We start from the raw sequence: 23,146 nt of genomic DNA on the forward strand, positions 1-23,146 counted from the left end.
TCATCAAATATGAACTAATGCTAAGCCTGTATGTTGTCATTATGTACTGAGGACATACTGATGGTTAAGATCCCCAGGAGTCTCGCTCTAAGTATAAACATAACGGTGAGGGTATATGGATGTACTGTAGTACATCCATATCGAGTACTTGGTGCTAATATGAACGTAAAGGGGCACTTGAAGATCTGTTAAATTGTGGAAATGGACAATGATGGGAAAGTTAACCAGAAGAGAACAGACTTTCACTCCAAGCAGTAACCTTGAAAGAAAACTTGAGCAAGTGAGCCACCAAGTGTCCGTCTCAAGGAGAGTCCATAGACTGTAACGTTACGTGTTGGACAACTAATGCGCTGCAACGACGGTGTGATATACAACCAACGATGTGACGCACACGCCTGTTCAGTCAACACATTGCTGTTAACTGCCTTTAATACATATTCCAACTTTATAATGAAAGCTTTTCTTCTTGTTAACTCTTTGCTAATCACCCAGCGAAACATTTGGTCGGCCACTTTGAGCTGCCCGGACGCGTTGCCAGATTGGGAGGTTTTAATTTATGTGAACGGGTAAACATTGATTTGTGTGGATTGGGGTGATTCAGGATATGCGTGTACCGTCTGGGTAGTTTGTTACAAATACATTGAAACTAAAATCATATTCCAGTTATAATTCTGTCATAGCGCTATGATAAAATAAGGCGAAGGCTCTAAACTTTGATTGGGCTTCTTTTTGTCAAACCTGGCAACACTAGCTGCCCCGGAACAACGTAACAGCTGTAGCTTTTCAGCAAACTTCTCCAGGTTTCACAACAATGACTCCGTCAACATTAGTCTGGGTGGATTTATTTGACGTCAGTGGTGGGTTGTCGTCAGTGCTAGCTAGCTGAGGAGCGGGTCAGTTAGCTGAAGAGTCGACCGATTAGACTCGCAACGTTTCAGAGCAGCTTAACGTTAGCTAACAGAGCTTCGCTAACCTAGAGACGCAGCAGCAGCATGGGCGATGGAAGTGTTACTCCCAGGTTCGGCAACATGAAAGCGTTGCTTGGACTAGTTGCCGGAGCTGGAGCTTCTTACGGGTTATACAAACTCATCAGCGGGGGGAGCTTCAAGAGAAACAAGAAAAGTGCTGCCAATGAAAGTCCTGGTGTCAGGAGGAGCAGTCAGCCCAGTGAAGTCACCCTTCAGCCGGGCAGCCTGCTGGCCAAAGTGTCTGGACTGGATGTTGTCTGTCCCCGACCTGTGGACGTTGCATCAGGTAATGTAAGAACCACAGAGCTCATAAAGCGTGCACAGTAACTACATCTAAACCTGATGGTTCCAGCAAAGTGAATCTCCCAAGATCTCAAACTGCCCTGTGTGTAAACTCAAAGCACGCACATTCAATCCCAAAATATGGTCACATTTTGATATGAAGTCAGAGATAATCTGGAGAGCTTTTGACTGGAAACAATAACTTCAGCTGGGTGGTAAGCATACCCTGTCTCTTCCAGTGCAAACACTTATTTATTATCCATACATGTTTGTTATATGGTCTATCCTGCTCTGTAGGTGAAATCATCCACCAGTCCCCTGGCAACCTGGAGCCACAGCACCTGAGGATGCTGCTGTCATGTCTGCAGACCAGCAATAAGCCACCCGACCGATGTCGGATACTACTCACGTTGGGGAATTCTGCTGCCTTTACTGTGAACCAGGTACAGTAGAAGTGCACTTTCTTAAAACCATTCTGCGAGGTTCGTTCCGATTGCTTCATGTAAAGTTGTACGGTATCTAATTAGAAAGTTATGTGGCTGATGTACTTTGTTAGTGGTGCCACTCAAAGTTCTGTATACTGTGTGATGTTATGTCTCTTTTCAGTCATGTGTTGTTTTTTGCTGATCCTCCAGAATCTTATACGGGAATTTGAAGGGATTCATATCGTAGCTAGTTTCCTCTCTGATCCGGTGGCAGAGGTTCGAGTGCAGACTCTGAATGCTTTAAATAATCTGTGTATGAACATCCAAAACCAGGAACAAATAAAGGTATGTTGCCTTCTACTGTACAGCAAGTATCATGCAATCTGTTGCTCGACATGATATCTTTTTGCTTACATATTCATGTCCATGCCGTTATAGGTTTATGTGCCACAAGTGCTGGAGCTGATTGAGATGTCGCCAGTGAACTCTGACCTTCAGCTTGGTGCTCTCAGGCTGCTGACAAACCTTTCAGTCACAGATAAACACCAACACCTGCTGAAGGAATCCATTACGCTCTTACTCTCTCTACTTGTTGTGAGCAGTGAAGCATTACAGGTTGGTGTCTTTTCCGGTTACACCTGGTTGATCGTCTTCACATTTTTGAATACCTTTTGAAACATTTGAAAAACTTGTAGCTCTTGGAAAACAGATGAGCTCATTAGAGCTGTGAATGCAATATTTTATTAATTAAGCACTTCTAATATTTGCCTTTCAGGTTCAGGCTGTGAAAGTCCTTGTGAATTTGTCCTCCAATCCAGATATGATGGATGACATTGTTCAAGCGCAGGTATGAGTAAAGAGATTGTGCAAGTTAGTTAGCATAGTTCTGCATTAAGAGGTCATCAAAACAAATGGATTAGATAAGTCAAATCTGTAGTCAAACTGTTGTCAGTCCAAGTTTTTCTCCTTTCTGACGAAGGCACCAGCTTCGGTTATGCTGCTGTTTGATTCACGAACTGCCCCTCCGGTGCTTCTGCGACTGCTGACGTTTGCAGGGAACCTGAAGGCCTGGAGGCCTTCTGCACAGGTGGCTAATGAACTGAGGCGGAAGCAGGATTGCCTCTTCCGGGTCATGTTGGATGAGTCCTCCCAGCTACACGGCCGCCTGGTCCAGCTGCTTTCACACCCAGATGTTGAGATTCAGTCCCAGGTGGCCCGCATCTTGACATAGACCTTCCGTCTCTGCATTCTTGATCCATGCACAGCTTTTGCTTCCACACATTTTTGCCAAAGCCATCACCCTCCTAGTTCAAATGTATATCTGTTGACATTAATCTTATAATAGAGATGGCTGCATAGCCTCCTGTGGGTGGATACTCAACTCCCACTCTCTCTCTACATCTACAGTATTCCCTAGATCAATATTATTACCACATATAAGTAAATTATCTATTCCACCTCACCAGCCACTCTTCCCTGATTTTCACTTTCTTACACTCCAATCAATTAATTAATGAGCAATGAGTGGGCAGGAAGAAACCATTCATTTGGTAGAGAGTAAAAACAGGCCACCTCACCAAGAGTTTTCTTCTCATTGCCAGAGACTTTGTTCCTTCAAAGATCCACAGTGCCCTTTCTTCTGAGAACGTCACCTGCTTTCTCTGAAGACGTGCTCCAGGTGAAATTTCTGAACCCAAACCCACTGCCAAATGTTTTCTAGAGAAAGTGTCAGAATGAACATGTGCAGCACGACCTAACTTTCTACCCTTCTGTGGGTCAGAGAGACACTTAAAGAGGAAGCTGATGAGGTTTCTTGCCACATAGCATGCCTTGGAGACACTAAAGAATGGCTGCACTACAACTCCTGTCCTCGCTAATGTATCAACATGTTTAAAGATCATGGTCTTTATGAGTTTTCTTTATTAATGAATTGAATGTGAGAATCAGTGGATCATGACTTTGGAAGAGCTAAAGTGAGGTCAACATACAGGACGATTGGCCTCACATTCTGTGACAATGTGAGAAGTTCAGTGTAGAGATGCACCGATATCTGACTCAACTAGCTGGATCAGATATCTGAAACCATTATTTCAATAGATTTCAATACATTTATATTTATGTATTTATTTGTAACATTTTGTTTTGCAGCGTTAGGAAAGAAATGTTTAAGTCAAGCCTGATGTTCCTTTCACATAAAATAATGATCTCAGTCTCTTCCACACAGTGAAGCATACAGCGTATTTATCAAACACAGGTATTGGATTGGAACTCGGTATCAGACGATGCCCAGGTATCTGTATCGGGACTAAAAACAGTCAGTTCGGTGCATCCCTAGATCAGTGTGCCTAGGAAGAACTTTGAGTTGAAACACTGCCTCCCCTGCGTTAAGAAGAGCTTGTACTAGTGGTTGGGACACCTGATGCAACCGAAGCAAACTTTGACTTTGAAGGTGTACCAGCCACAGGTTTGATCCGGGATGTACTGGGGGTGTTCCATCTCCCTGTGGATCCTCCTGGGAGGAGCAGGAGGAAGTTGCAGGGGGAAAGGATGTCTGTACTGCTATGATTGTTTCAGCCACAACAAATGTCGTGCAGATGTGCAGCTTGGAAACGAATGGACAAAGCAGTCTGTAATAACAATTACTGTACACGGACATTTTTATGCACACAATGATCATTGAATAACAGAGATTGAATGTTAAGTACAAGCATTTTGTTAAATTATGCATTTTTCAATAAGGGCTGTAAGTGACTGATCCACATGTTGTCTAACTGGAGGACCGGAGTTGTGGACCCATCTGCAGATTTGTTGTCCTCTAAATTGCATGAAAGATGTGACGGTTATCTCAGAATATGATTTTTAATGCAAGGATTTTATGGCATGAGCCAGACCAGGTGTAAAGAAATGCTGCACATTCCGAAGTTTGGACACTGACTTTATTAAACCCAAATCCTAAATCTCTCTCAGGCAACATGGTTTACCAGAACAGATATACAGCAGGAGGCTGATTTACTTGTGACCTTGATTATCATATTTATTTAATGAAGCTAGTCAGCATTTTGCTTATAAAATGATAAATGTTTGTCTGTTTGAACTGTTCAATAAATGCCTGATATGACAAATTATGGATTTCCTTATTTCTGCAGTTTACTCAAATATATTAAACTAGAGTCAGTCACTGAATTTGTGACGAGCTCTGCTGTAGCTGTGAAACTGTTGGCCGTGTATATACAATCAATACCACGTTAGAAAGAAAGCAAGAATCAGGATTCCTGTCCAGGCATGATGGAGAGAATCTTACCAACAGGTAACTGTTAATTATTAAGATATTTTCTCAGCTCTGTCCCACCACCTCACAATTTCATCTCATTCAGGGTGCTGCTGCTGCAACAGTCATTGCAAAGTTGAAGAAAAGTGAAAACATTTTATTTATTCTCAGGTTGCCACCCAGTTAGTTTACATTACCGCTGCATGTTTATAAACCTCAGTGGCCTCTGACTATTGTAGGACTAAATATATGATTGTCAAACTTTATAACGGCTCATCTAACTGTTGTCAGAGTCCAAACTAAATATAGAGAAGCCAAATTTAGTTCATAGAGGTATGCACCACAGAGCTGGAATACATATTCGACTGAGCCTCAAAGGGGCAATCCAGTTATTATAGCTCTTCTATGAAGTTGGAGGATTCAAAAGAGACGGATTTGAAAAGACTGGTCAAACTCAAAGCAGTTATCCTGACGTTATTCTCTAGTGTGGGTCCACCTCTGATGCAACACTGTGTATTTAGGTTAAAAACGATTAAAAAACCCCAAAACCCACTTCTTTCAAACTCCACACCTCAAGTTTATAATGCAAGCTTCCTGTAAAAAATAAATTGAGGTCTCAAACCAAATTTTTAATTATTTTCTCAAACTTTAGAAAGCTGCCTCTAGAGCCACAAAGACATTATACAACCGTGTGCACAGGCAGTAAACTGACCTTCATGTGTAGAACCTTGTAGCCTACTTATATCAAGAATACATCTAAATATCTATTACACGTTTTAATCAACTTTCCTTTGCTAGTACTTTGAATTTAAAAAAAATGAAAGATCTTAATTTAATATGCATTGCTGGTTATACTGTGATATATTTTTTTAAATCCCTTCCACAAATCGTGATTTCTGTGCTGTGGGCGTGGATGATGCATTTGGACAACACCCTTTCAAATGAGGCTGATTGAACACTGTCGGTGATGCGTTCCGGTCTTTGTCTCCCCCCTCTCTCCCACAGTACGTCCCCCTCCCCTTATGAAACAGCGAGATGACCATCGCCGGATCCTGCTGAGCTCCGTCAGAGTCACAGAGTGCAGGCGGGCGGGCCGACACATCACAGCGCACGGATCGGGAACGGAAGGACGAGAGGGGCGCGCAGAAACGTTTCGGATCAGCCGCATCAGCTATGAACATCCACAACGTTCAGTAGAAGTAAACGGAGCTCTCACACCAGAAACGCGTCGAGGATGAACGGGACTGCAGCGGCCACCGGATCGGCTTCTTGCCGCTTCGCCCACTATTTTGTTGAGTGTGGAGTGGACACGGAGACGGGCCTGGAGCCGGACGATGGAGCAGGTAGATGGTCTAGAAACACGAACCAAACAAATCCACACCACATAAAAACACATCCGAGGACATGTCGTGCTTTATGTAGTATATTTACCATTTCATGTAGGCCTGTTTGAGCGTGGAGGGGGTGACATCCATTGAAATAGAGGTTTTGATTGGACGTCACATTCCTCTTTCTTACAAAGCGTTGTTGACAGCATCATATCTGCGTGTAGCCTCTGTAGAATAGCCTATATTTAGGCCAATAACATTTTAATGTCAAATAAATGTCATCAGAATTTGCTAATACATTTTTTGAGGAGGATTTGTGTGTTTTTAAACAGTCTAAAAAGGTATATTTTTGAGTAGCCTTTAATGCAGATCAACAAAAACACAAAATTCAAGATAATTATCATTTTACCATGAAAATGAAGCAAGAATTTAAAAGGACAATTATACTGTATCCCCCCCATATTATCACCCCTCTGTATTGTCTCTGCTTGGGGAAAAATAGTACAGGCCTGTTTATTGTGTTTGGTTCATATTTTAAAATGTGATTATAGCGGTGTTGGTTTCTGCAAGTCATCCCCTGCTACGCCTGGATGAGGAATATAGCAGAGAAAGGGTTGAGAAGAGGGAGGACAACAGCATCCTATCCTGCCCTTTAACGCTGGAGCACAGATGGAGCATCCAGGCAGTGGTTGATGTAACACAGGAGGACTGTGTGTGAGAATTAGCTCCCAGATATAAATAGGAGATATAAAAATATTAAAAGCAGTGGTAATCTATGTGATGGCTGGTTCGTCTGTTCAGTTCTTCATGCTCTCAAACAGAGATGGACTTTGTTTTAAGCCAAATGCATCCTTTTCTCGCCGAAAGCCAAAAGTGAGAGGAAATGGATGCTGGTTTGTAGGTGGATGTGGGGGTTGCCACGGCGATGACAGCTGCAGTGACGCTTGTGATGGGAAGCTTCTCAGCTGCTGGCTGTTAGAAATAGAGACATCAAGTGGCATTGCTTTCTCCCTCACTGAGTTGTTGGCACTGAGGACAGATTCACCCAGGAGCCCTCTGTGACCTGTGATGTGTGTGTGTGTGTGTGTGTGTGGGGGTGGGGGGGGTCTTTGTGAGGAAAAAGAGCTGTGCAGGTGCACCAACACATTGAACATCACTTCCAGGATTGCAAACAATAGTCACGCCCTGTATTCTCCCCGTGTTTTTTGCAGCAGAAACATAGCTCTTCAGCTGTAAGCAGACATTCCTTTCTCCTTCAGCCAAATGCCTTTTTTTGAATAAGAAAACTGTATGTTTAGGTAGAGCTCTGTTCACGTTGGAGCACTTGGTTCTGCTGCAGACTAATTACTGCTCTAACTAACCAGCAGGTACTTTGATATCTGGCTCCCTGCGGCGAGTGACAGCACTGCTGGCTAAATCTGAGCTCCACCAATCTGCTTATGTAACAGCGGGTCATCTCAGACCCACTGCAGCAGGGGGCTCTGCTCGCCTTTCAAGGGATTTTCTTTCTCTGCGTTTGACTTTACATCCATGTTCTGTAAAGCTGTCGTCAAAAGCAGGAGATGTTTATTCTATCATGTGCACACAGGCGTTTGGATGTATGAGGTGATGCAGTATCTCTTTTTGTGTATGTGTCATTGGGGAATGCCTACCGAGAAACAATCTGCCCTTGTTGGCTTCTCAATGGATGCCACTGTGTTTTCTGCAGCCTAATCAAATTTCACGTGACGTTGCCTGTCGCTGGATGGCCAAGGCTTCAGCACCCAACTGTCACAGGAGTATGACATCACTGGAGGGCGAGAACTCCCTGACCGAACATTTTAAAGCTGCATCATAATGTTGAACTGATTGTAAAGAGATGTATATTTGCACTTGTCTTGTTGTAGGCAAAAATTCCAACCCAAGTTATTTTATTTTTAGGCCCTCAATAGTTACTTTTATCCTTTTATTCATACGAGCCCAGCACCACGTCTGTGTCTCAGGCTGAGATGAAGAGAGAAAGAAGTCTTTCTTGTTTTGTCACATGATTCAACCTTCAGTGGACGGACAAATCTGTAATGCAAAGACAAAGCGATTCAAACAGTTTAAAACCAAAAAGGAACAACTCGTAATCTGTCAGTGCCAGCTGACATTTGCTGTCATTTAATCTCTTTCCTGCTTTTTATATCTAGCCTCATCTGCTCATGTGATGATGTGATGAATGGGACATTGGGGGTAACTCAGCTGGTGAATATGACAGATGTCTATGGCCGTTCAATCATCCCTAATGAAGTGTGCCTGTTTTAGGGAAGAGGCACCATTCGGGGACATAAATCTTTGTGATGAATGTCTAAACCGCAGAATGAAAACGAAAAACGCTTATTTTTGTCCTCCAAAAACATTGAGAATATTGATGTTATAGTGGTAGTGAAGCTGATACAACAAGTTGATTAATTAATCCATTAGTTGATTGACAGAAAGTTAATCAATCTTAAACAAGAAATGCTCAACATGTTGCAGCGTCTCAATTGGGAGGATCTGCTGATTTTCTTTGAATTACTGTATGTGACAGAAAATTCAATATATTTGGGCTTTTGGACTGTTGGTCAAAGACAAAACAGGCAATGTTAAGATGTCACCCTGGTTTCTAGTTAATTGTGATAGACATTTGTCGCTATTGTCTGATATTTTATGGACAAAATGATTAACCAAGACAATAATTGTTAGATTAAAAGATTATGAAAATAATCATTAGTTGCAGCTTGATGATATGAAGTATTCTACAATGCATGAGCTCATACATGGTTTCTACTGTGTGTGTGTGTGTGTGTGTGTGTGTGTGTGTGTGTGTGTGTGTGTTAATGTGGTGAGAGGAGTAACATGTTAATTACAGCCAAGTGAAACAGACATTTATCCTTTCATTCGAACACTGAAACAAACCTCCCTCTGCCCTCGTGAATGTTGTCTGTACGACCTCTCTGGTGGGAGCCCGTGTCAGGAGGAGTGTGGGTCTTAATTGGGTCAGCTGATGAAACCCGGGGTGACGTACACCGCCGACGGGCTTTGTCTTGATGGCTATCTTCGAGGCCACAGCGGAAAAGTGCTACCATGGCAACTAGGCGCTCGATTGTGCCTCTCAGCGCCGACGCCAATTTGTATCCTTAGCAAAGAACATTGACTCCCCCTCTCGTCACCGTGATCCATTAGCTTCTGTCTCCCACCCACCGGTCTGACTCAGTTTAACGTGAAGTGGAGCTCTTTGCTCACTCTGCCTGTGGCACAGTTTCCTCTCTCGGTTAGCTGTGCGTCACCTCGTAGGCAGGTGAGCTTCAGGATGTTCCCGAATGCTGAATGAGTGCGTCAAAGCTGAAAGAGCAGACTAGTTACTTTGCCGATTGCAGTTGTTTTTGTTCTTGTAACGCAGTGATGTCGGTTGAAGCTGAACATGAACTCTGAGAATGCATGGTGGATTAGTGAAATGGGGAATACAGTGGTGAGTACTGTTAAAGGGCATCCCCTTCAGAAAGTGTATGAATAATGAAAGCCCCTCATTCACTACCGTCAGTCCATTTCACACGCTGAATCATACACGCACACTTTATTTCTATCTTCAGCAGCTCCTCTTCCTCTGCTCATGCTCACACAGACTCTGTATGTAACTGGAGCTGCAAGCTTGAAGAGAGGAGAGACTTGAGCCAGAGGGGGCAATGCATCAAATCTGTGCATTGTGAGTTTAATTGCATGCACCGCAAATTCAATCCTTTCATGTACATGTAGCTGTTATATAAATATCTCTCCTGCTTTATCCTGAGCCTGAGCACACACTTTCTTCCCGTGCATCCTCTACAAGCCTAAAGAGTTTCCTTCTGCTGAGTATCGGGGATGAGGGCTGTTGTACCGCTTTTCCAGTCTATCTCGATCTCTATGGTAATGAGATGAGTTACATAACTATTGGAAGGGCTTTCCCTCTTTGCTGCAGAATGGTTTGTTTGGTTTTTTTCAGCCCGTGTCAGAAAAGGTCGCCCTGTTCGAGCGTTACCATAAATCGTAGCCGCTGTCATTTTGTGACGTCCTCTGTTCTGTCCTTGACATCGTGTAATGAAGTCTGTCTCAGCAGAGACTAAGGTCAAAGACCAGTCTGTACTAATATGATACTGCAGTAACTCTCTCTTTCTCTCTGCGCCTGTTTGTCTTTCAGGTGAGGGCTTTGAGCAGAGCCCCATTCGACGTTCGTTCAAGTCCAAGGTTCTGGTGCACTACCCTGAAAGCACGGACAGAAACCCCTTCAATAAAGATGCCGTCAACATGGTGAGATCTTGGACATAAACGCTGTTCTTCTTCTTTCTCTCACAACAGTGGAAATGGAAGGACAAGATGTGCTCGTTTGTAGCGCAAATGTTTTGAGGTTCTTCGAACCAGCGTGGATGAACTTTGTCACAAAAGAGCAACAGAATAACAAAAACAGCATGGAAATAAAGTGTAATTGGAGCCATTTATCTTTGCTTGTTCGCTGCCTGATTTAGGATATTCTCTTTTCTTTTATTGTTCTCTGTTGAAAACAAGGTGAGGTTGATGGATGCATCATCTCCAAAAGAAGTCTGCCAGCAGTCACCACAGTACTTTGTGTTATCTGTTTATGGTATCAGTAAAATGTGTGGTCTTATTTAACTTTTTTATGTCATTTTATTGGGTTTTCAGACCTGGAAACAACTGCTTACTTTACTTTCAATAAAATGTGTAAACTTTTGTTCAATTTCACATTTCCTTTAATTCTAAGAAGATAGAATACTTTATTTTTTTGCTGGCAACAAGCTTAATGTTCTTCAGATATCCGTCTCACCAGTTAAATTACAGCACACTTGTTTGGAATGCCATATTCTACAATGGCCTTTGTGGTTGTGTTTACATCGTCGCAGATGTGCTTTAGTTATGAACACAAAAAACAAGTGGATAGTTTAGAAAATACACCACTACTGTCAGTTATTATCATTATTTTTTTTCCTCTGTTTCCTCCTCAGCTCTGTATGCCGAGGGGTCTCTCCTTCCGTACGCGAGCAGACGGGCTTGATCCTCAGTTTCACTCATTCACAATGTCTTTTGATGACGGTACACGTTCCTACGGCTTTGTCCACACATTCTATGAGGAGGTGACCAGTGCTCAGATCATCACTGCTATGCAGACTCTCTGCCAGATGCACCACGTGGAGCGCCATTCAGCTTCATCTGCCTCCTCTCCTTCCTCCTCGTCTTCATCTGCCTCATCGCCCTCCACCTCCAGCATGGACTCGCTAGTGAGCAGCTTGGACGAGTCGGACACTGAGTCTCTGGTTTCTGCTTGCCTCGGCTGCGCAGGCTCCTTCGATCCAGCTCGTGACACTCTGTACGTGTCCAAAGCCCTCTGCCTCCTCACGCCGCTCCCTTTCCTTCAAGCTGCTCGAGAGTTTCTGTCTCAGCTGCACCAGGCAGTGACGTCTCACACAGCCCCGCCCCTCCCGATAGAGAGCTACATCCATAACATCCTGTACGAGGTGCCCCTGCCTCCTCCTGGCAGGTCACTGAGGTTCCACGGGGTGCAGGGACCCATCGTGTGCCAGCGGCCCGGGCCCGGGGAACTTCCGCTGGGGGAGTATCCTCTTGGAGAGGCGTTCTCGCTGCTGGGTGTGGACAATATGGTTCAACTACTTACCTGTGCACTTCTGGAGACACAAGTCCTGCTTTGCTCTCAAGGTAAGCTCACTGTTCAGTTATTAGTTCAGTGCAAATTAGGTCATAGTAAAGTCAAAGGTAGACATTATTAATGTCATTAAGAAGACCAGTTTTTAAACATTGTACCTTAATCAATGTTTTTGCAGTATTTAGCAACACCTATAGCAAAGCAGCTGTTTTTACGCACAACAAGATTCCGTTAATAGCATCACATAAATATAACTTCATAATGTACAGGACATGGCACAAAATTAAACAAAATATCTATTTTTTTTCACAATTTACACTACAACTACGCCACATGTAACCTACATTACCAGCCAGAGTCTATGGTAACAACATGGTAGATGGGTTTGAGGTTCAATACTGTGGAGAAACTAACATTGTAACTTAATGAATGTGGAACATCCTCAGTCAGCTGTGCTCTGTGGCATGTAAACAGGAATATTAATTAAATAGTTTTATAAGCAACTCACGTAAACAGCTTAATCAAACGACGGTTAAAGGGGATGTACTTGAAAATCAGTCCTTCCCTTTGAACTTATAGGTGATTCCTTGATGCTAATGCCCCATCTCTCTCTCTCTCTCTCTCTCTCTCTCTCTTTCTCATCTCCTCAGACTACCAACGTTTGATGACAGTGGCAGAGGGCGTCACCACCTTGCTATTCCCATTCCAGTGGCAACACATCTACCTGCCCATTGTTTCACCACCGCTACATCACCTCCTGGATGCTCCTGTACCATTCCTGATTGGTATCCAGCGCAGAGATGGAACTCAGCGATCCTCCCTCCACCTGCCACACGAGGTACACAACTGAACGCGGCTCTTCATCCGTAGTTTCCTGTGAACATGACAGTCAGGATTTCAGGAAGCAGACATTTCACTTCCTCAGAGGGCCCCTCCCCCTTCACAAATCCTGCATTTTGATTTGAGTTCACTTTATGCTGCATGAATATCTCACTGAAGGCTCTTTGAAGTCGCTGTGCCCCAGAAAGGAGGCAGTTGAAAGATAGCCCGGGGGGTTGATGACACCAAAAACACAGAGCATGAGAGATCTAGAATAATGGGACTCGCTGAATAATTAATGAGAATTAGGAATCTCCACTTATTTCTTTAGTTATGCCATTTGAAGCATGGGTGGTAAATTGCAAGGAAGTGAGAAATATTTGAATCACACATGTAGGATTTGGTTGGATTCTATTTTCTATTTTTTTTCTCAATTGACTCTAAAGGTCCAAAAAACAAACGACTAATATTGCCGTATTTATTATTGATACGTAGGAAAAACCTGAATGCAACCGAATGAAAGAGATGATGACAAAACATAAGTAAGAAGTGAATACATTAACTAGGAGGATGAAGCTGCACTGAGTAAGAAGGTGTCTGTATGTGTCCACTCTACAGTACATTAACTTCCCCTGAGGTTGTAAACTGATTGCCTGAGGTCACTGCTGAAGGTGGCGTTGCTGCTGACTGCGCTGTGCTCCACTGCTGCTTACAGAGGCAGTATTTTTAAATCAGTGCCTATCGTTGTCACAAAGTTCTGTACTTCATTGCTCAGCAGCTTCATGGGCACAGTTTGGCACGTATTTACTGATTTGTTTGCCAGTGTGAAAGCCTGATATTGAAGGTTTCCACAATTCCCTCTGTTGCAGTGATAACAGTAATCATTAGATAATCCTTCACATGCTAATATCCTCTGAGGGCTTAGCGCGGTGAAATGCCAAGATTCTATTAATGGAAAGCACATCTTCATATCTGATCTTAATTGGATGGTAAAGCTCAGCCACTGCATTGTGATTGGTTAAACCTGTTGTGATTATCTGATGGAGGAGCCAGTTGAAAAGTAAGCAACTTTCTTTTTTGTCTCTTTCTGCTTCAAAGGCAAACCTGTGCTTTGTGGACATTGACAACCGCTGTGTCGAGGCCCCCGAGGACCTCCCCGTGTTTCCAGACCAGACCGAGTTAATCCAGGAGCTGAGTGAGGTACTGCTGCGTTTCGGGCTCCCTCCACAGGGCGGTGTGGTCACCACGCCGGCCGCCGCCTCCCCTCGGCTGAGTAGCCTGGTGCTGGAGGATCTGATGGAGGACAGAAGGAACGGGAACCTCGGAGGCGAGGAGCTGGAGGTGCTGGAGAGGCTGCAGGCTCTGGCGCGGAGGTGCGGAGGAGATAAGATGTCCGATGGAGGAAAGACGCTGGGACACGTGTTTGAGGAGGAGGAGGAAGAGTTGAAGGCTGCAAAGCTAAACATTCAGCTGAGGGAGGTGTTTGCTGGACGTTTTGCTGCCCTGTTTGGCCGGTACGAGGAGTTTGTCATCCAGAGCGCTCTTGATTTGGATTCCTGGTTGAGCAACCGAGAGGGGACGTTCAGCTTTGACAAGGTACTTCAGTAGACGTTAATGCACAAAGATCGATTGATAGATTGAATAAAACTACTGTGCTGATGCCAATTATTTCCACATATATTAAGATATCTTAGTGGGTTTTTGAAATACTTTGTGACTGACACATTATATACCTGTCCATGTTGTGTTTGTACTTGTCAACGTTTCAGGGTTCCTTCCTCTCAGTTCAGCCTGCTACCCACTTGCACTTCTTGTCCCGGTTCCTGGAGACATCCATGTTCTCTTCCTTCGTGGATGGGAAGGTGATATCTCGCTGGGCGGATAGAGAACCACTGCAGCAGCTGTTTGACAGCCGCCTGGAGAGAGAACGACTGTATGACACAGACGAAGAGGACTCCCGTAACTGTCGCTACAGGAAATGCACCACAGTCTTTGAATCAGGTACTGTGACTGTCTTAGTATATCATGGATTAATGTTGCTATGCGTTGTCTTTGTCTCTGCTTTATTTTCATTTGTCACTTAATTATAACTTAAATTATTACTTGCAGTCATTTGAAGAAGCTGTACATTTTATTGACAACCTATGACAAACCAAGAATAACTTCTGGATGTTTCTGCTGCCAATTCTTAGCATTAGGATAGTATGTAGCGAAAAAAGTAGTTTGAACCCCCAATTGGTAGATTGAGCAGAATGATGATTGAAGTGGATGCCAGATTGTCAAGAGGGAATGTGCAAATCTGTTGCCATCTGTCCTTCTGTTTGGGTTTATGCTGTATGTTGATTATGTTGCTATCCTTTCTGCAACCACCATAACTATTCAAATAGTGACTAAGGGAAAGATTTCTTAAAACGAAATCAAATCTAATTATGTGATGAATAACTGAAGCACAAAATGGATGGAATATTATTTGAGTGGGAAAAGACGGGTAGAGTTAGGAAATGAGAGAGCGGTGAACTAAAGGATACAGTAGGGGATGAGCATTATAGAGTATAAGCGGAGGACGGGGCTTTGTGTCATATGAAAACTGTTTCAAATCTTCTGCTTTGAAGTCCTGCCAACCTCTGCAGAAAATGCACCGCTTGCATCTCAATCTGGCTGTTCACATTCAGATTGCTTCAGAGATGTTGTTACGTTATATTACTCCATGCTGTTGTACACTGTTCCAGTCTCCCTTAGAACTAAACAAAATTCGTAGCACTCGAGAACAAGATGTTCCCACTTTATCGTCACTTCCGTGACTTGTCGTGACTTATCTACAGTAGATATTCCTGTTGGATCCTAACCTTTGATGGGTTTGTCTCTGCAGCTCAGGTCATCGAGCACAGACTACTGAAGGCTGACCACACAGCCATACACCCCCACCTGCTGGACATGAGGATCGGCCAGGGTCGTCACCATCCGGGCTACTTCCCTAAGCTGCAGGCTGATGTGCTTGCACAAGGACAAAACACCAACAAGTGAGCCTTTATTTTCTGCTGTTCTTTACTGAGAATACATTACAATAGTGATTCCCAACCATGGACGCTTGTAACCCGAGCCCGGGCTACAAGGAGGGTAGCTCAACTGATTTGAAAATTATATTTGTGATTAAACCAATATATCCACATATTTTAGGTGGGATCTTTTTTGTAAATTTCTCTCCACAATAATTAACCAAACTAAAATGAATTAACAAACAGTTGATATAGTTAGCCTAAAGTAATTTAAAACACCAGGATACTTGAGGTCATCTGATGTAAGCTGTGTGGGTACGTTAGACAAAGAGGATGAGAACCACAGCATTGGAATATTACTAATTGTCATGATCTACTTTATTACCTACCAAAATACACACACATATATTTTAAATACACAAACACCTCCCCACACACTTGTCATTGTGAATTTATTTTTGCTATGTTATCTGGGTGAGCAGGTGGTCTGGTCGTGTCACAGCATCTCGCAGGACTGACCTCAAGAGATCAACTGTGACTGAACACTCGGGAGTGGACAATGAACACAGACCGGTATGTTCTCTCTCTCTCTCTCTCTCTCTCTCTCACACACACACACACACACGCACGCACACACCATAGGACGCTTGTGTCTGATATATTACCTTTTGTTTGTTTAACAGAAGCACACATTTATGAGGAAGAACCTTCGCCAGGCTCAGCTACTTGATTCGTCGCCTCAAGCTGTCACTCAGACTCACCGCGAGTTCGTTGACGGGCTGCTGAGCGAGTGTCGTCTGAAGGTAAGAGCTCTATCTGTGTGCCGATGGAGACACTGCTGTCACTGATTTCTTAAATTGTTTGTCAAGGTGAATGCCACAAAATGCTCTCTGGCTTTTTTCAGACCAAACGGATGTTGATGGAGAGGATGGGGAAGGAGAGCGTAGAACTGGGTCAGGGAGAAGCCAACATCACAGGCCTCCAGGAAAACACACTCATCCACGGTCTGTGTGACCTGCTGGAGAGAACCTGGGGTCATGGTCTGCAGCTCAAACAGGTCAGACACATCATTTAACATGCCTTATCAGCTCAGATCACCTAAAGAAAAAACACATGTGTGTTCCCACGTAAACAAATTCACAACATGCATACGAACACAAAGAGGTGACTGTATGAACAGGCTGAATATTGACTTGTGTGTTTATTCTGAACAGGGGAAGTCCGCTCTTTGGTCCCATCTGCTTCACTACCAGGCGGCCCGGGTGAAGACGGAGATACCAGCTGAGTCTCCAGGTCAGAGCACAACCTGACTGATTTGTTTCTCTTGTGTAAATGAGTGAGCTAAGAGTTGGATTATCATGCATGTTTAACTTGGTGTCTGTTAGGTTCTAAAGGTTTGGACCAGAGAACGCTTGATGTTGGCACTCTGCTCCTGAGAGGATCGGTAATACAGGATATGAGGTAACCAGAGCAAACATACTTTAGTGTTGGAAAGGCTGGTGCATCTCTGTGGGAGAAATTGTATATGACATGTCTGTGTTTAAGGTATGTCTTATGAAAAAATGTAGATGAAAAAAAATCTTGGCTGCTTCATTTCATCTTTCAAATAACAGATATTTTGGTTAAAGACCAGGAATCATCATTAGATGCAACTTTATGAGAAAAAGCTTAGCATTAAAGCTTGTTTTTTTACTTCTCTGTTATTCTTCCAGGTTTATCCAGACCATGAGTATGTCTGAGGTGGGTCAGGCTCGGGCCTGGATCCACCTGGCTCTGGAGAAGAAAATGCTGTCCCAGCACCTTAAAGAGCTGCTTACAAACCAGGAGCTGCTCAGGTCGGAATTCACTCATAATTGGCTTTAAGGACAAGTAGACAAATGGCTAGTGTGTCTGGATATCATTTAAATGAAGTCTCTTTCTCCTTGTCCCCTGACAGGCAGCTGTATAAACCTCATGCATTCCTGCTCTGTGAGGAAGAAAGAGAGCAGTTTCTGTTCCACCTGCTCTCTCTCAACACTGTGGACTACCTCTGCTTCACACGCGTCTTCACCTCCATCAGTAAGTCCTGTAAACAGCAAAATGTTAGAATTTACTGGCAGCTTTATAGCTTCTGAGGACACTGAAAGTTGCCTTTGGGCTGTCTCTCCACCCACTGACCTTATATACTTGAATTACACCGGGTATCCCATGGATTCACACAGACCTTTTAGACCTCAAACAAAAGACATAAAAACTGGACCAATGCTGTGAACATCCTTTTTACTCTGAGTATTGTGAGACAATAATGAATGACACTTTGCTCTTGGTCTCTTTGTCTCTTCAGGTATTCCATACCGTGTTGTTATAATACCCATGAAGAAGCTGAGCATTGCAATGGCAACAGTTGACCCTTGGGTGTGTGTGTCGGGAGAGTTGGGTGATTCAGGCGTTAGACAGATCCCGAAGAATACACAAGACATTTTCTTCCAGGTTCGTGTACACTCTGCCGCAGTAAGGTCAATATCACGCCGTACAGAGACACATGCCTGGATATACTGACTGTGGTTTGTGCTTTTCTTTTCAGTGCAAGAACCTGGGCAGGCTGAGCACGCTGCAGCTGGGCCAGGAGAACTCTGGCTTGCTGGCTAAGTGTCTGATTGACTGTGTGATGGTGTATAATGAGATCACTGGACACACCTACAAGTAAGCTTCATATTTTGACCCTGATCTCTTCAATTAACACTGGCGGTGACCTCAAAGCACAGTGGCTAATTATACAAGAGTGTGTTTGTGGACAACAGCTTTTCCGTTTGAGAAAGACACAATGACATCTGAATTATCCTGACTGTCAAATATTGGATGTCTGAGCCTCCTTAAATACTCCCATGAGAATCTTTGCAAGTTCATTTATTACCATAATGTCACCAACTGATGCCAGCTGCTGCCTAGTATAAAACAATTCACTCTAGAGATACAAGTATCACCTTCGAAAATTGTTGTCAGTTATCTAAACTAAATGTTATTTGAACTGTACACACCCACTACACAATACAATCTGTTTTTCGAACAGATGGTTGTTACCTAATAATCGTATAATGAATATTTTGAAGTTGGATGATAATAGAACACTGTCTTCTTTCCTTTCAGGTTCCCGTGTGGCCGATGGCTAGGGAAAGGCGTGGGCGACGGCAGCTTGGAAAGAGTTCTCATTGGTCAGCTGGTGTCACCTGGAGGAGAGGAGGATGCCGGACGGTGGACAGGGACACCTCCGGAGCTGGCCTCTCCTTCTCAGAGTGTGCGGGCAGTGCTGGAATCGCTTGGCAGCCGAAGCAGTGCGTAGTGACAAAGAACACATTCTTTAGTACAAAAGCTGACCTACTTGTTGATACAATAACAGATTCTGCTCCTGGATCACCTTTCTATTTAGCTCCTATCCACTTCCCCTCATGTCTGTCATCATTCATCCTCATGTTTCCATTTGTAACTTTTCTTGATTTATGTTGTCAGGAATACTGTCTGTTGAAGTACAAGAGGACATGAGGGAGGCAGCAAATAACCTTGTTAAGCACTTCCACAAACCCGAACAAGAGGTATGTAACTGTAAATAGTGAGTGTGCATAACACATTAAACAATATTATTTCAACCTCTTTGCTCACTAAGCTAAATTGCTGTGAAAATGGTGAATGCAAAGCATGTAATACAGCGATGTGTTATACTGTCAACCTCCGGCCGGCGGCCTGTTATTTTATCTCCAACATGGTTCGTTACCCCGGCTCCTCCGGCCCAGGCTTCATTTGTTTTGTTCATTTATCAGAGGAGCCTCTCTCATCTCCACATCTCCACTGACTTTCGTTTATCTGTAATGGGCCCTCCTATTCATTGAAATAACATCTTCAGAGCACCGCCTTTAATGTACAAGCATTTGCTCTGTTCTGTTTGCTTCCTCTTAGTTAATGAAAGAAGAGCATTTTAGATTAGAAAATAAACAAATTGTTCTCTGCTGCGGAGGATTTTGGAAAAAAGTAATATGTGGGGATTTACTGAAGTTGAAAGATGAGCCTCTTGCTTACAATGCCTCCATTAACTCCCATTTCTCTCATCCTAGAGGGGAAACCTGACAGTGTTGTTGTGCGGTGAAGGTGGTCTGGTGCTTTCCTTGGAGAAGTTCCTCCTGCACGGGCTCAAATCTAACCGTCTTTTCCTGAGGAATGTGTTTGTTTGGGACTTTATTGGTGAGTGCTGCCAGTGTGAGTCCATTAAAAGTGATGTTTTACTTCTTGCTGATGTCCCCATCTAGTGGTGATGAGTATACATTTCACATATCAAATTTCATGCAATAAAGGCATGATTGATGTTTTTTGTTAAAAACCAGTGTTACATCCTCTATCTCCAGTGTTTTGTCTTCTACAACCTAAATTTCCCTTATTGTCTGTATATTAATAAGTTATAAACTGACAGTATGACCAACTATTTCCCACAGAAAAGACAGTGGTTTCCTTGGAGACAGCTGATCAGATGGGTGGCCTGCACAGATCAACGATGCCAAAGGGTCCCCCTTGCGACTTACTTTGTCACTACGTCAATGCCATCAATGCCTCGCCACGAAACATTGGAAAAGAGGGCAAGTTTCAGCTGTTCGTCTGCTTGGGAATCAGGTGAGATAGCTTTATAATTGGACTGAGACGTATGTAATGAATCCAATTGAATAAGTCTAAAAACTTTGATTTATAATCCTTATTTAAAACAGAAATAGGCAATCCGTTTGAAAATACTCTCCCCACTGGAGTCTGTGATTTTAAAGCATCCTGGTCATTATATAGTGTTGGACACATGTGATATAGTTTCCTTCCTGAGGCCCAGAGGAAGCCTGCTGCAGCTTGACCACACTAACTACATTGAACCATTTACATACCATACAGCACAGGCAGGGAACGTGTCAGCCTTTGTCTTCTCATGGTTGGACACGAAATGCAGAAAAGTTATTCATATCTCTGTGTCAATTTATTACAAGTTCAAAAAAGAAAACGGAACATTTTGTTTTTAATAACTAAACTGAACTAATTTTAGCTTCAATTTTTCTGTTGGAAAAAGGTGAATATCAATTATATAACTGACAACACATTTACAAAGATCTTTGCTTTCTCATGTTTCTGCATCAACAGAATGAATATTTATTGAATATAAATCTAAGTGAGTTTGGATCTAGTCGACCAGTAAGGTCATATGTTTTTCTGTCCTTTTCTATTTCTCTTCTTATGTTCTGTCAATTAAAGTAAACTGCTTTAAAATAGTAAGAACAGTTTAGCAATATACTTGGGGGTGTATTGTGACCCATGCTTGGAACTTGAATCATATGACTTCTTATCTTGTCGTGCTGTGGACTGACATTGAAGGAACACTGAAAGCATTGTTTCTCATGGCTGAAAGCTGTTTCAAGAGAAAGAACATGCACTAGTTCTGTCTTGTAGTCAGATGACTCACCTTTCAATTCAATCCTCAACTTCATCAGGCCTTTATGGGCCCATAATTGACCACTTACCTGTTCCTCTTTGCAGGGACCGGCTTCTCTCTCATTGGCTCCCCCTGCTAGCTGAGTGTCCCCCGACAGCGCGGACGTATGAGGACGGTGCTCTGTTGCGGGACCGAGCTGCTGTACACTCCCTCTCCCGCATCCTGCACACACTCAATGAGTTTACCATTACCCTGGAGACTGCACTGGTCAAAGGAGTTGACCTCTGACCCTAACAGAAGAGCTCCTGCTCTGTGGCCTACTGCAGGAATGCATATGGGTTAAAACATTCATCTTGCCATCGGTGGGGAAAGAAAGGACATTTAGACACTTGAGAAATGTGACTTTTTCATAAACGAAGACAGTGGACCAGAACAAGTCAGTGGCAGCTCAAGCTCCAAACAGATTGCCTTGTTCACTGATGTAAATGTCTTATAAACTGTATTTGCTTCAGGAAGTAGTCCGATTTTTCCATGCTTGTTTACACTGTGAAATTCTGTTTCCTCAAGGAGAAGTAGAAAGTAATTCATTGTCCCACATTTACAGTAGCTATTTTCACAGCTCACACCATCAAATGTACCTGACCCTAGAACAACTATAACTCTCCTTCAACTGCTGTATTGCTTGCACTTGAACTTTAAACTCAGCACATGCATGGCCAAAATCTGTGTGTTTGTTTTATGTATTACTGTGTTGTGATCTGAAATATCAGGACTCAGGCCTTATTGTATAAAAAAAAACAAAAAACCTTGACTTCATTCATTGGATATCTTATTAAATATATTCTACAAAGATAATGTTCCCATTTGATGATGTGTTTACGAAACGTTATATTATTATGCTCTTGTTATGCTGTGTAACATCTTGCCTGTTTATAATTGTTTACTTCAGTTCGGGGGTCACATACTGAAGAGTTGTGCTCCTGAAATCCTCTGTTGGTGAAACACTGAAACCAAACTGGTGTCCTAATTGTGTCAGATGTTGTCGGAAAGCTTTTTCTCCTCTCTCATTGTAAACATGTTGCTTCATTAGACCGTTGATATAATTGCTCCCATTTGTTATTATAGTGTAATGAATTTGTGGCATATTTTTCTGTACAAAGGCATCTTGTTTGTGTCTGTGTAAAACAGTAGATTCCACTATGGACACATTTTACTGATTATGTGGATAATAGTCCTGCTGTTTGTTTCTAAACTGTTCAGTTGTCTACAGACAATGAATAGAGTGCAGTTTCTACAAAACTCTGTATTATGTTATCACATTTAATTTAATAGTTAAAGAATTATGAAAATACTATCTCCTGCACTGTCCTGCGAGCACTATGTAACCACAATGACCAAGCCTCTATTATCATTTAATACAGATTAGAGAAAGCAATAATGAGTTGTTATTTATGAAATGTGTTGTCAAAGATTAAAGTTAATATTGACATGACTGACTTTGTATTGTGTTTTTTTTAGCTATTCGCTCAAATCTATGTCTGTAAGGATATAGGATTCTTGTGCAGCAAAATAATTTTCAATTGCTAAAAGGTTAACTGTACATTTATGACATTGGACTAATTGCATCTCATATTTACAAAGAATTTGACTTTTATAGTGTGGCAAATGAAAACTTGATCAACTACTGTATATCGGCTACACTGTGTTTGCCTGTGTCCTCCGACAGTGTTGGCAATGTCACAGCCATTACAGTAAAACAGCCTCATACAGGCAATGCAATTCAATAGCCCTGAAGTAAGAGTATTTATTGCATAATTGAATAGCATTGGAGTGCTACTTCTATTCATTTTGACCATCAATTTATAATTCAAGCCCCCACAATAGACATTTTATCCACACTTTTATTTGCATTAAGATTTATCCCAGATGACTGTATTACAGGCAGCATATCTATACATTCTGGTAAATGTTTTGAC

At 42.7% G+C, this 23,146-nt stretch overlaps 2 protein-coding genes across 2 annotated transcripts; both read left to right on the forward strand.

Annotated features, from left to right (window-relative positions):
- The first annotated feature begins 590 nt into the window (after nt 1-590).
- armc10 (armadillo repeat containing 10) lies at nt 591-4,797 on the forward strand. Its single transcript, XM_031864541.1, has 6 exons — nt 591-1,254; nt 1,548-1,693; nt 1,886-2,020; nt 2,114-2,290; nt 2,451-2,522; nt 2,655-4,797. The coding sequence occupies exons 1-6, from the start codon at nt 993-995 to the stop codon at nt 2,904-2,906; spliced, it is 1,044 nt and encodes a 347-aa protein (XP_031720401.1). The 5' UTR covers nt 591-992; the 3' UTR covers nt 2,907-4,797.
- A 1,095-nt stretch (nt 4,798-5,892) lies between these two features.
- Nucleotides 5,893-22,662, forward strand: LOC116390596 (DENN domain-containing protein 5B-like). Its single transcript, XM_031860447.1, has 21 exons — nt 5,893-6,286; nt 10,449-10,558; nt 11,269-11,977; nt 12,575-12,762; nt 13,842-14,339; nt 14,513-14,744; nt 15,613-15,763; nt 16,222-16,312; nt 16,423-16,542; nt 16,644-16,796; nt 16,954-17,032; nt 17,125-17,200; nt 17,452-17,574; nt 17,676-17,797; nt 18,063-18,208; nt 18,303-18,421; nt 18,866-19,050; nt 19,226-19,308; nt 19,825-19,951; nt 20,200-20,374; nt 21,275-22,662. The coding sequence occupies exons 1-21, from the start codon at nt 6,178-6,180 to the stop codon at nt 21,456-21,458; spliced, it is 3,780 nt and encodes a 1,259-aa protein (XP_031716307.1). The 5' UTR covers nt 5,893-6,177; the 3' UTR covers nt 21,459-22,662.
- The last annotated feature ends 484 nt before the right edge of the window (nt 22,663-23,146 follow it).

Source organism: Anarrhichthys ocellatus, unplaced genomic scaffold, assembly GCF_004355925.1.
Source record: "Anarrhichthys ocellatus isolate YVR2014 unplaced genomic scaffold, GSC_Weel_1.0 scaffold2, whole genome shotgun sequence".
In the NCBI taxonomy this organism is placed as follows: domain Eukaryota; kingdom Metazoa; phylum Chordata; class Actinopteri; order Perciformes; family Anarhichadidae; genus Anarrhichthys; species Anarrhichthys ocellatus.

What these genes read in the sequence shown, in the direction of transcription:
- armc10 (XM_031864541.1), top strand. Translation starts at nt 993, where the DNA reads ATGGGCGATGGAAGTGTTACTCCCAGGTTCGGCAACATGAAAGCGTTG. An exon ending in ACCTGTGGACGTTGCATCAG is followed by an intron (nt 1,255 to 1,547) that starts GTAATGTAAGAA and finishes CCTGCTCTGTAG; the next exon opens with GTGAAATCATCCACCAGTCC. An exon ending in CTGCCTTTACTGTGAACCAG is followed by an intron (nt 1,694 to 1,885) that starts GTACAGTAGAAG and finishes CTGATCCTCCAG; the next exon opens with AATCTTATACGGGAATTTGA.
- LOC116390596 (XM_031860447.1), top strand. Translation starts at nt 6,178, where the DNA reads ATGAACGGGACTGCAGCGGCCACCGGATCGGCTTCTTGCCGCTTCGCC. An exon ending in GGAGCCGGACGATGGAGCAG is followed by an intron (nt 6,287 to 10,448) that starts GTAGATGGTCTA and finishes TTTGTCTTTCAG; the next exon opens with GTGAGGGCTTTGAGCAGAGC. An exon ending in ATAAAGATGCCGTCAACATG is followed by an intron (nt 10,559 to 11,268) that starts GTGAGATCTTGG and finishes TTTCCTCCTCAG; the next exon opens with CTCTGTATGCCGAGGGGTCT.